At 48.9% G+C, this 12,355-nt stretch overlaps 2 protein-coding genes across 2 annotated transcripts; both read left to right on the top strand.

Annotated features, from left to right (window-relative positions):
• Positions 1-5,586: 5,586 nt before the first annotated feature.
• On the top strand, positions 5,587-8,880 carry lox12 (linoleate 9S-lipoxygenase12). The gene is made up of 6 exons (NM_001112527.1): positions 5,587-5,816; positions 5,903-6,433; positions 6,536-6,883; positions 6,986-7,161; positions 7,243-7,544; positions 7,725-8,880. The coding sequence occupies exons 1-6, from the start codon at positions 5,645-5,647 to the stop codon at positions 8,746-8,748; spliced, it is 2,553 nt and encodes an 850-aa protein (NP_001105997.1). The 5' UTR covers positions 5,587-5,644; the 3' UTR covers positions 8,749-8,880.
• Positions 8,881-9,494: 614 nt separating this feature from the next.
• LOC100283028 (uncharacterized) lies at positions 9,495-12,043 on the top strand. The gene is made up of 2 exons (NM_001371893.1): positions 9,495-10,001; positions 10,787-12,043. Exons 1-2 carry the CDS (start codon positions 9,549-9,551, stop codon positions 11,939-11,941), a joined length of 1,608 nt encoding a protein of 535 aa, NP_001358822.1. The 5' UTR covers positions 9,495-9,548; the 3' UTR covers positions 11,942-12,043.
• The last annotated feature ends 312 nt before the right edge of the window (positions 12,044-12,355 follow it).

Here is a 12,355-nt window from a genome sequence, read left to right as displayed (position 1 = left end):
TGTATACTAAATATCTCATGATTCTTTTCACGGCCTTTACGAGGATTTCCTTAGGGTCGGCTTGAAATCGTGCACACAAGCATACTGAAAGCATAATATCCAGTCGTGAAGCACATAAATAGAGTAAAGATCCTATCATCGACCAATATACCTTTTGATCTACAGAATTACCTTTAGTATCGAGGTCGAGATGCCCATTTGTTTCCATAGGAGTCTTGATGGGTTTGGCATTCTTCATTCCAAACTTCTTAAGAATGTCCTGAGTGTACTTTGTTTGGCTGATGAAGGTGCCTTCTTGGAGTTGCTTGATTTGGAATCCAAGGAAATACTTCAACTCCCCATCATGGACATCTCAAATTTCTGTATCATAATTCTACTAAACTCTTCACATGATGACTTGTTAGTAGACCCAAATATAATATCATCAACATAAATTTGGCATATAAACAAGTCTTTGTCAATTGTTTTAGTGAAGAGAGTAGGATCAGCTTTTCTGATTTTAAAATCATTAGTAATAAGAATGTCTCTCAGGCATTCATACCATGCTCTTGGGGCTTGTTTGAGCCCATAAAGCGCCTTTGAGAGCTTATAGACATGTGAAGGATACTCACTATCTTCAAAGCCAGGAGGTTGCTCAACATACACCTCTTCCTGGATAGGACCATTGAGGAAGGCACTTTTCACATCCATTTGATACAACTTAAAGCCATGGTAAGTAGCATAGGCAAACAATATTCGAATTGACTCAAGCCTAGCTACGGGTGCATAGGTTTCATCGAAATCCAAACCTTTGACTTGTGAATACCCCTTTGCAATCAGTCATGCTTTGTTCTAGTCACCACACCATGCTCATCTTGTTTGTTGCGAAATACCCACTTGGTACCTACAAAATACTAAATTCCATACCTTATTCCGAATGAAGTTGTTGAGTTCCTCTTGCATTGCCACCACCCAGTCTAGATCTCTAAGTGCATCCTCTATCTTGTATGGCTCAATAGAAGACACAAAAGAGTAATGTTCACAAAAATGAGCAACTCGAGAGCGAGTGGTTACCCCCTTTTGAATGTCACCAAGGATGGAGTTGACGGGGTGATCTCATTGATTTGCTTGGTGGACTCTTGGGTGAGGTGGTCTTTGATCTTGAATCTCTTGTTCATCCTCCTTTTCTTGATCAACTTCATCTCCCCCTTGATCGATGCCTTCTTATTGAGGTGGCTCATTATCTTAAACTTGATCTTCTTCTTCTTGAGCTAGTTCATCTTGAGTTGGTGGAGATGCTTGTATGGAATATGATGGTTGATCTTGTGCTTGAGAAGGCTCTTTGGGTTCTTGTGGACACACATCTCCAATGGACATGTTCCTTAGCGCGATGCATGGAGCCTCTTCATCATCTAACTCATCAAGATCAACTTGCTCTACTTGAGAGCCATTAGTCTCATAAAACATAATGTCACAAGAAACTTCAACTAATCTAGTGGACTTGTTGAAGACTCTATATGCCCTTGTGTTTGAGTCATAACCAAGTAAAAATCCTTCTACTGCTTTAGGAGCAAATTTTGAATTTCTACCTCTCTTAACAAGAATAAAGCACTTGCTCCCAAAAACTCTAAAATAAGAAACATTGGGCTTTTTACCGATGAGGAGTTCATATGATGTTTTCTTGAGGATTCGGTGAAGGTAGAGCCGGTTGATGGAGTAGCAAGCAGTGTTAATTGCCTCCGCCCAAAACCGATCTGATGTCTTGTATTCCTCAAGCATGGTCCTCGCCATATCCATAAGATTTCTATTCTTTCTCTCCACAACACAGTTTTGTTGAGGTGTGTAGGGAGAAGAGAACTCATGCTTGATTCCCTCCTTAAGAAAACCTTCAATTTGAGAGTTCTTGAACTCCGTTCCATTATCGCTTCTAATCTTATTGATTCTCAATCCAAACTCATTTTGAGCCCGTCTCAAGAATTTCTTTAAGGTCTCTTGGGTTTGTTATTTTCCCTGCAAAAAGAACACCCAAGTGAAGCGAGAATAGTCATCCACAATTACAAGACAATACTTACTCCTGTAGATGCTTATGTAAGCAATCGAACCAAATAGATCCATGTGGAGAAGCTCAAGTGTCCTCTCGGTCGTCTTGGTGTTCTTGTGTGGACGATGAACTCCAACATGCTTCCCTACTTGACATGCACTACAAATCCTATCTTTCTCAAAATGAACATTGGTTATTCCTAAAATATGTTCCCCTTTAGAAGCTTGTGAAGATTCTTCATCCCAATATGAGCATGTCGACGATGCTAGAGCCAGCCCATATTAGTCTTAGCAATTAGGCAAGTGTCTAGTTCAGCATTGTTATCAGTGAAATCAACTAAATATAGCTGACCATCTAACACTCCCTTAAAAGCTAGTGAATCATCATTTCTTCTAAAGACGGTAACATCAACATCATTAAATAAACAGTTGTAGCCTATTTTGCATAATTGAGACACAGAAAGCAAGTTGTAACCTAGAAATTCTAAAAAAATACATTAGAAATGGAATTGTCAGGTGATGTAGCAATTTTACCCAATCCTTTGACCAAACCTTGATTTCCATCCCCCAATGTGATTGCTCTTTGAGGATCATCATTTTTCTCATATGAGGAGAACATTCTTTTCTCCCCTGTCATGTGGTTTGTACACCCGCTGTCGATTATCCAACTTGTTCCACCGGATGCATAAACCTACAACACAAATTTAGGCCTTGTCCTTAGGACCCAAATGGTCTTGGGTCCTTTCACATTAGAAACAAGAACCTTGGGTACCCAAACACAAGTCTTTACAATTCTGCTGCCAAGGGAAAAGCATCATCAAAAGCAAAATTGCCATGATGAAAGGCACCGTACCATTCATCATCATTAAATGGATTTTCTTAGCGAAGCTCCTCGTGTTGGGGCGTTCGGTCTTGGTCATCCTGAGTGAGGTGACGCATTTCTTCGGCAGCTTCATTGATCTTCCTCTAGAGGTCGGCGAGCCAAAGCATCTTTTCCCTCTTCTTTTGCACCTGCTGATGGATGGCTTCCAGATCCCTGATCTCTTGATCCAGTCCTCCTCCTGAGGTGTGGGCTGGTAGCCTTCCTCTTCTGGCTCCTAGCTTCGCGTAGCATCTCCTGATTAGTGTTCAATGGCTGCAGTGCAGGCCGTGGCACCGTTGTCTTCTTCGGCGGCATTGCGGAAGTCGATGCTTGCCGAAGGTGGTCGAATGAGTTCACCGGAGGTGGGCGCTAATGTTGGTCCTTGTTCTCGAATGCTATACAACAAGAACAAAGCAACACAATTGTCAATGATTAAAGACCTTCGTACTTCGAAACATTATCTCCTTTCGGATATAATGATTTTCAGACGAAGGTCACGAAGGACATACCTTCATCATCTCAGTAAATAAATATAAATGAAGGTACATGAAACACAAAAGAATGTAAATAACGATGATATACCAATAAATTATTTACATTCTTATTTCATAAACATGAATAAATATTCACAATATTTCATTGATACCTTTGGCTTGTCACAAGGTATAAATGTGAGAGTGGCGTGAGGGCGAGTACAATGCAACGTGAACAGTACAGTGTTACTGTTCATCTATTTATAGGCACGGGACGCAGCCCGGACAAAATTACATTCTTGTCCCTGACTTTTACTGCTAACAATAAGGCAAGCTGTCAAGGGTTAAATAGTCTTTTTTTCCTTTAGGTCGGTTCTATCTTCCACCTTCGTCGTTGTGCTAAGCTGAAGCTTCTTCGGCCACAGCTTCGGCGTCCGTTCATTCTGCTCCCGGGTTGTATCCTCATATCACGCATGCTTTTATGCCAAAGTCGAAGCCTCCTGCATCAGTTTATGTTACACCGAAAAATATGTTAGTCACGTTTTTGTGGACCTTCGGAAGAAGAAGACCCAAACACTACGTATCGCACACCTAATACTAAAAATATGCAATATAAGAGATTGTAAGATTGAATGCTAATACAAAAGAATGAATGCTAATACAAACAAATTAAGAATGAATGCTAATACAAACAAATTAAAGGATTGGCACACAAAAATCTGAATCGTGTATCAGTATCTTGCCCAGATATTTATTTAGGAGCAGCTAAGGGACTAATCGGAGCAGACCATACGTATCTAGCTAGCTAGGAAGATTAGAGGAAGCACTAACATCCTCCTCGAAGCCAATATTTTCACTGCCATTGTCGATCTCGTCGACAAGGTAAGTCGTCACGCAGTCGTCGTTGGGCACCATCGTGGTTGATGCATTGTTGAGGAAGAAGGGATTATCCCCGGCGTACAGCGTTGGCCACTGTATGGTGGTGCACGGCAGCGTTTGCGGCGGCGGTGCCGTGGCAATTCTGTTGCAGTCCACCATCGCGGTTGATGCATCGTCGACCAAGCCAATATGCTCGGCCTGCCGCGTTAGTGGGCACTGTACTGTGGTGGTCCACGGCAGACTTTGCTGCGGCGGTGCCGTGGCAATGCTGTTGCCGTCGGAACTGAACGGTGGCTGCGGGCATAATGATGGGAAGTTCGCGCCGTACAAGCTGTCGGGACATTGAGCCTTTGCAGGTGGGCATACCATGGCGGCGGCGGCCGCCGCATCAGCTCGTCGTCGGCTGTCGTCGAGCTCGGCGCGGACGCGGCGGAGCTGGTGCTCGGTCTCCTGTATCTCCTTCTGCAGGGCGAGGATGACGGGGACGCATCCAGAGTCCGGGCAGACCTCCCACGCCTGCGACTCATACACGACGCACTTCATCGCCTCGGCGCGCCTGTCCGGGTCCGTGCCGGCGCGCTTGAGCGTCTTGAGCATGTTGTTGACGCCGAAGAGGCGGTGCGCGTTGCGGAACGAGTGGGCCCGGTCCTGCGGGAAGTAAGGAGCCAGCTCACAGTCCGCCGTGCAGCGCCGCCGCTGGTACTTGCACGCCGCGCACGCAGTAGATGCACCGCCACCGGGCCCCGTCATCGCAGTGACCGAACGAGACGGCTGGCGTTCTGTTAAGTATATGACATGCATGCTCCTGTGCCATGCACATCTAACAAACCCGTACGCGTTTTTCTCTCGCCGCGCTTTTGTAGTCAAATTTGAACTCGTTCATATCCTCCCTCATCTTCCGCTGTAAAATTTGTATTCAAATTTGTAACTGAACCTTGGAACTATAAAATCTGAAACAATATTCGGAAATGAATGTGAGAGTGCCAGTAGCTAGATTCCATTCCAAAATCAACATCGATCTGGTCTGACTGGCCTGCCAATGCCGTGGTCTCCAGGACAAGCTCACTTTCAGTAGCTTGATCGTGAGTGGTGAATAGTGATAGTACGATAGAGACTGTGGCTACCTGCTGCATATGCTTCCCTCTCCTGAAAGAAAACTAAAAGCGCAGCTGGAGGCAGCATCAGATGCAGACAGGGAGAAGGAGAAGAAAGGGTGAGGCCAAAGGCTGGCACACATTCCTCTTTCCCCGGCAACACGCACTCCAAGAATATAATCCCCATGCATGGGCAGGGACACTATATAAGCGCTTGGGATTAGCCGGCCCCTGCTTGTCTGCAACTGAGTAACTGACAGCGGGAGAAGGTGTTGAGCTAGCACCCTTCCTTCCTCGATATCCTTCCCTTTCGGCCGATGCAAATGCCCTTCTGTCCGAGCCTGAACCTGTGGGACCGGAGCCCGGCTCATGCGCCTGAGAACCACATCGCCATCGATGGCACGGTGGTCGTGTCTTGCCACTTTGGCCTGTCGTTGCCGGGGAAGACTACCACGCTTCGCCTCTTCAGCAGCACGCAGATGGATCCAAGTACGTCTTCTCTAATTTTCCTGCATGCATGTGGACTGTCGATCGGTGCAAGAATCTCAACTCCGATTATTACTAATTGCACGCAGACACGGGCAAGGGGAAGCTGAGCGCGGAGGCGCCGCTGAGGGGCGGCAAGAAGACGAAGCAGCAGGGGAGGAAGACGAGCACGATGGCGTACCAGGTGACCTTCTTCGTGGACGCCGAGTTCGGCACGCCGGGCGCCGTCGTCGTCAAGAACGGGCTGAGGAACGACCAGTTCTTCCTCCGCCACGTGCAGCTGAACCTGCCCGAGGACGGCCGGAGCGTCCACTTCGAGTGCAACTCCTGGGTCTACCCCTACAAGAAGACCAACGCCGACCGCGTCTTCTTCATCAACACGAGCTACCTGCCCGACAGGACGCCCCAGGCTCTGCGCCTGCTGCGAGACGAGGAGCTGCGGAGCCTCCGGGGCAACGGCCGCGGCGAGCGCAAGGACTGGGAGCGCGTCTACGACTACGACCTGTACAACGACCTGGGCGACCCGGACAAGGAGGACCGCGCCCGCCCGGCGCTCGGCGGCACCGCCACGCACCCGTACCCGCGCCGCTGCCGCACCGGCCGCCCTCTCTTCAAGACAGGCAAACACACCATCCACTAGATAGTCCACTGCCATTGATTTTGATCGACCGATTTCTCCATCTGACCTCCAAAGTTGAAACCAAACGCGGCATATGCTGAAGACGGCGTGACGGAGACGCGGAAGCACCTCATCAACCTCGACTTCTACATCCCGCCGGACGAGCGCTTCAGCCCGACCAAGCTGGCGGAGGTGCTGGCGCTGGCGGTGCAGGCCGTGACGCACTTCGTGGTGCCAGAGTCCAACGCGCTGTTCCACGGCAACGTCAACAGCTTCCGCTCGTTTGATCAGCTCAAGGACGACCTGTACGGCAGGAGACCGCCGGTCGCCGTGGATGGGCAGGTGATGGACAAGCTCAAGACGTCGGTGCCGTCGCACAAGACCTACAAGCAGGTGTCCAAGATGGTCAAGGAGACGCCCGTCAAGTTCCCCATCCCTCAAGTCATCGAGCGTACGTACATACACACACTACACACTTGCCGAGCTCGACTTTCCATTTCATGTTTGGTTGATTATGTTTATCATGGCTGTACTTGTGCATATATGCATGCAGATGATCAGGAGGCGTGGCGTAGCGACGAGGAGTTCGCTAGGGAGATGCTGGCGGGGCTCAACCCGGTGGTGATCAGTAGACTAGAGGTGTTCCCGCCGGTGAGCAGAGGAGGGAAGAAGAGCTCCATTACGGAAGCGCACATCGAGAGCCAGCTCCAAGGACGAACTGTGCAAAAGGTCAGTCAGTCGTCAAACACATCAATGTTGCTGGCTGTCTGAGAGCTCCAAATCGGATGAGAGCCATGGTGCATTGTGCAGGCACTAGATGACAAGAGGCTGTATCTTCTTGACCACCATGACTACCTGATGCCATACCTGCGGCGCATCAACACGCAACAAGGGGTGTGCGTCTACGCGTCGCGCACGCTGCTCTTCCTCAGGGACGACGGCGCCCTCAAGCCTCTTGCCATAGAGCTCAGCCTGCCCGGTGACGGCGCCGAGGTCAGCAGCAGGGTCATCCTCCCTGCGACCCCAGGGACGACCGATGGACACCTGTGGTGGCTTGCTAAGGCTCATGTCTCCGTCAATGATTCAGGCTACCATCAGCTCATCAGCCACTGGTACGTACGGTGAGCAAGGAGAAACAGATTCATTATCAAACGTGGAGTACAAATTTCAGGGATAGTTTATATTTATAGGCGTACAGAAAAGCATATTCCAAAGAATATTCTAAATATATAAAATAAATTAGAGGAATATTCCAATATTTCTTAATGCATCCATATGCATATGCGTATTAGGCTGTTCACGCACGCGACGGTGGAGCCGTTCATCATCGCCACCAAGAGGCAGATGAGCGCCATGCACCCGATCCACAAGCTGCTGGAGCCGCACTTCAAGGACAACATGCAGATCAACACGCTGGCCAGGAGCATCCTGCTGAGCGCGGGCGGCATCCTGGAGAGGACCATGTACCCGGGGAAGTACGCCATGGAGATGTCCTCGGCCATCTACTCCGAGTGGAGGTTCACGGAGCAGTCCCTGCCCAACGAGCTCGTCAAGAGGGGCATGGCGTCCAAGATGGGCGGCGGCGCCATCGCCCTGCACGTGGAGGACTACCCGTACGCGGTGGACGGCATGGACGTGTGGCGCGCCATCGAGGGCTGGGTCAGGACCTACTGCGCCCACTTCTACCACTCCGACGCCGCGGTGGCCGCCGACGCGGAGCTGCAGGCGTGGTGGGACGACGTCCGCCGCGTCGGCCACGGCGACCGCCAGCGCGACCCGGCGTGCTGGCTGGACCTCGACTCCGTGGCCAACCTCGCCGAGTCGCTGTCCACGCTCATCTGGATCGCCTCCGCGCTGCACGCCGCCGTCAACTTCGGCCAGTACGGCTACGCCGGGTACATGCCCAACCGCCCCACCCGGTGCCGCCGCTTCGTGCCGCTGCCGGACTCCCCGGAGATGGCGCAGCTGGAGGCCGACCCGGACAGGTTCTTCCTCGACACGGTGCCCGACCGCTTCACCGCCACGCTCGGGCTCACGCTCATCGAGGTGCTCTCCAACCACACCTCCGACGAGCTCTACCTGGGCCAGCGCGCCACCGCGGCGTGGACCGACGATGGGGAGGTGCTGCAGCTGCTCGACAGGTTCCGGGAGGAGCTCCGCCGGGTGGAGAAGCGGATTACGGAGAGGAACAGGGACCCGCGACTCAAGAACCGGAAGGGACCCGCCAAGGTGCCGTACACGCTGCTGTTCCCGGACGTCGGCGGCAAGGAGAAGGGGATCACCGGCAAAGGGATACCCAACAGCGTCTCCATATGACAATTGACAAGCTCGCTCCTTTTTTTTTTATTGTTTTGTTGCAGAGGATCTGATTATGGTTGTCGGTTTAATTTCGTTGTGAGCATCATTGTGTTAATATGTTTTATTGCGATGATTGGTTTGGAATTTAAATCTGTTGAAAGGGTCTAATAACATTTTTCTTTTCTTTTTTTAAAGAAAATCCATTACATGAATATGTCACTCTTTACCAGAAGCGCTCGTTCGAATGACTTCAAATAAAGGGATTTGACCTGTTTGTACCAAATCAAATTAATGAACTGCTAAGAACTGTCTACCGGAAATATCTAAATTAGTTGTCACAACTAAGGGCTGTTTGGTTTATTTTTATTAAATTTTAGTTTATGTCACATCAAATATTTAGATATCAATTATAAGTGTTAAATATAGGTTCAATAGATTTGAACTTGCCTTTTCGTCTTTATTTATGTAATTAGTTTTATAATTACATTATATTTAATACATATAATTATTATTTAAACATCCAATATGCATAGACTAAATTTGGTATAACCTATCTCTATAAGCCGTTCGGTTGTCTAGGTGAAATCATTTCGAATCAGATTACTTCTTTAATTTATATAAGTTTTGATTAACCAGACAGGGAGATGGTTTGGCCTGTCCTAGGCGTCGTGTGTTGGCAATCTTTATTTAAAAAGAAAAAGAAAAAATATGAAAAAGTCATATTTAATTATTTATTGCTGCGAACATATGGGATGCCAGAGTCGCAGCAAACCACGGTTCGGCGCCTCGGCGGCGTCCAATTCCCCTTCCCGTCGCCGATGCCGATGCCGATGCCACGGGCGCGGACGCGGTGGTCGGCGCTAGCCGCCAGCGCGCTCATCCAATGCTGCGCGGGGAGCTCCTACTGCTTCGGCGTCTACTCTCAGACGCTCAAGGCCTCGCAGCGCTACGACCAGTTCGCGCTCGACGCCGTCGCCTTCTTCAAGGACGTCGGCGCCAACGCCGGGGTCCTCTCGGGCTTCCTCGTCGCTTGGGCGCCGGGGGGCCGCAGGCGCCCCTGGATTGTCCTCCTCGCCGGCTCCCTGCTCTGCGCCGCGGGCTACCTCCCCATGTGGCTAGCCGTCGCGGGGGTCGCGCCCGCGCCGCTCCCGCTCGTCTGCCTCTACATGCTGCTCGCCGCGCAGGCGCAGACCTTCTTCAACACCGCCGATGTTGTCTCCGCCGTCGAGAACTTCCCCGACCGACGAGGCACTGTCATCGGCATCATGAAGGCAGGTCAACTCAATTCCTTTTCCTTGCCCATTATTTCGGAATGCGGTCGAGAAGATAAAATTGAGACCCCTGACTGGACTGTGCTACCTGGTACTTTCTTTTAAGCATTATTATAGACAGACGATCTTGTAGACTTGGGTAGTTGCCTTCCATATCAACAACAGACAACAGTAGAGTTATCATTGGGCTGGAGACATTCAGTACTTTGCTTATGAGATCTGGTGCCTTATTGGATACCATGGTTTTGATCATGTCCTGCTCCTGGATGCCGCTGTCCCACTAAAACTGTTTGGATCAGATTCTACAACTTTATCTTCATTCTGCATCAAACTTCAGTCTATTATGAAAGCTATTGATTTGTCAGTTTCGATTTGAACCCGAACTATGTTGATTTACTCCCAGCCAATTGGCAGGAAATTCCTTTTTTTGTTTCCCAAACCGAGGGCTTCCCCATTTCCATTAACAAACGGACATACAGATGTTTGAGCAAGCAGCTAGAAAGAAAACAGATATATCTGTACGACACCTGATAGCCAATTGACAAGAGATTAATTCCTATGATCACACCTGCAGTTCTATACTAATGCTGGCAGTTTTGACTGACCCCAACTTACCACAATTCATTTCTGTTTACTTTTGCAACAGGGTTTTCTAGGCCTAAGTGGGGCAATACTTGTCCAAATTTACCGCACTCTGGCATTGATCCCAGCTCTTTCATACTGATGCTGGCAGTTTTGACTGACCCCAGCTTACCTCAATTCATTTCTGTTTACTTTTGCAACAGGGTTTTCTAGGCCTAAGTGGGGCAATACTTGTCCAAATTTACCGCACTCTTGGCATTGATCCCAGCTCTTTCATACTGATGCTGGCAGTTTTACCCACGGCCGTCACCTTGGCGCTCATGTATTTTGTGGATGTCCACAATCCACATGAACGGTATGAGAAGAAATTCCTAGACGCTTTCTCCCTCATTGCTGTTACTGTTGCTGGATACTTGATGATTCTCATAATCTATGGTCAAGTTTTCCCAATAAGCTCAGCTGTGCAGAGCGTTTGTTTCGTGGTACTCCTGCTACTAGTGATGTCTCCAATAGCTGTGGCTGCAAAGGCCCAGACGCCAGAATCAATAGCTCATCAAGGATCAATCTCAGAACAAAGGGCTGGACTGCTCCGCGAAGAGGTCACAGAGGATTCTGAAAATGCTAGCTCAAGCACTACTGCGCTTGGGGGATCTAACCAAGACCTGTCTTCAGGCAAAGAAAACCTGAACGTATTACAGGCCATGTGCAAGCTCAACTTCTGGTTGCTCTTCCTGGCAATGGCTTGCGGAATGGGATCAGGTCTGGCCACGGTGAACAATATCAGCCAGATCGGCGGCTCCCTTGGCTACACGACCAAGGAGACCAGCACACTCGTGTCTCTATGGAGCATATGGAACTTTTCAGGGCGGTTTGGTGCAGGCTTCATATCCGACCATTTCCTTCGCCTGCGAGGAGTTGGCAGGCCATTCTTTATAAGCATCACGCTGCTGGTCATGAGCGTCGGCCATGCCATCATCTCCTCCGGTCTCCCTGCGTCGCTCTACATTGGGTCGGTGCTCATCGGCATGTGCTATGGGTGTCAGTGGGCCCTGATGCCAAGCATAACATCTGAGATCTTTGGGCTGAGCCATTTCGGCACCATATTCAACATGGTGGCTGTTGCAAGCCCTGTTGGGTCCTACATCCTCTCGGTGCGCATCGTGGGCTACATATACGATATTGAATCGCCACCGGACGAGCACTCTTGTGTAGGTAAGCAATGCTTTGCACTCTCTTTCATGATCATGGCCGGTGTCTGTATGTTTGGGTCCGCTGTGGCATTTGTGTTGTTTATCAGAACAAGGACGTTCTATAGGCGTGTCGTATATGCAAGGTTACAATCTTTTCTAGACAAGTAACAAGTCTTTATGTAAGATGGCTATATAACTTGGAATAATGTTTGTACATGTATATTATGTCAGTGTTTCTATAATTTCGAGGTATAAAGATTATTACATGGATGGAGCATGATATTCAACTCATGGCCTGAACAAATATATACCTTTTTATATACTGTTTTTAGCTTATATATATGGACATCGAGATTAAGATGAAGTGTCACAGTTGTTTCCTGCCTTACTGTGTTATTGGAGAGAGTGATACATTATACATGTGCTCCTCTGGACCACTCGTCTCCTAGTGCATATAAGACACTGCATTATTCAGCCATCTTTCTCTATCACTTCACTAATAAACAAGCTCATTATGTACTTGTCACCTTCCTTGGATGGACCCATCTTCATTGCTCATCTTTCTGTTCGTCTTCTGCTCTG

The sequence above is a fragment of the Zea mays genome, chromosome 3, assembly GCF_902167145.1.
Source record: "Zea mays cultivar B73 chromosome 3, Zm-B73-REFERENCE-NAM-5.0, whole genome shotgun sequence".
Lineage (NCBI taxonomy): Eukaryota > Viridiplantae > Streptophyta > Magnoliopsida > Poales > Poaceae > Zea > Zea mays.
This window is presented reverse-complemented; position numbering and strand designations above follow the sequence as displayed.

What these genes read in the sequence shown, in the direction of transcription:
- lox12 (NM_001112527.1), top strand. Translation starts at nt 5,645, where the DNA reads ATGCAAATGCCCTTCTGTCCGAGCCTGAACCTGTGGGACCGGAGCCCG. An exon ending in CAGCACGCAGATGGATCCAA is followed by an intron (nt 5,817 to 5,902) that starts GTACGTCTTCTC and finishes AATTGCACGCAG; the next exon opens with ACACGGGCAAGGGGAAGCTG. An exon ending in CATCAGCTCATCAGCCACTG is followed by an intron (nt 7,545 to 7,724) that starts GTACGTACGGTG and finishes TATGCGTATTAG; the next exon opens with GCTGTTCACGCACGCGACGG.
- LOC100283028 (NM_001371893.1), top strand. Translation starts at nt 9,549, where the DNA reads ATGCCGATGCCGATGCCACGGGCGCGGACGCGGTGGTCGGCGCTAGCC. An exon ending in CTGTCATCGGCATCATGAAG is followed by an intron (nt 10,002 to 10,786) that starts GCAGGTCAACTC and finishes CTTTTGCAACAG; the next exon opens with GGTTTTCTAGGCCTAAGTGG.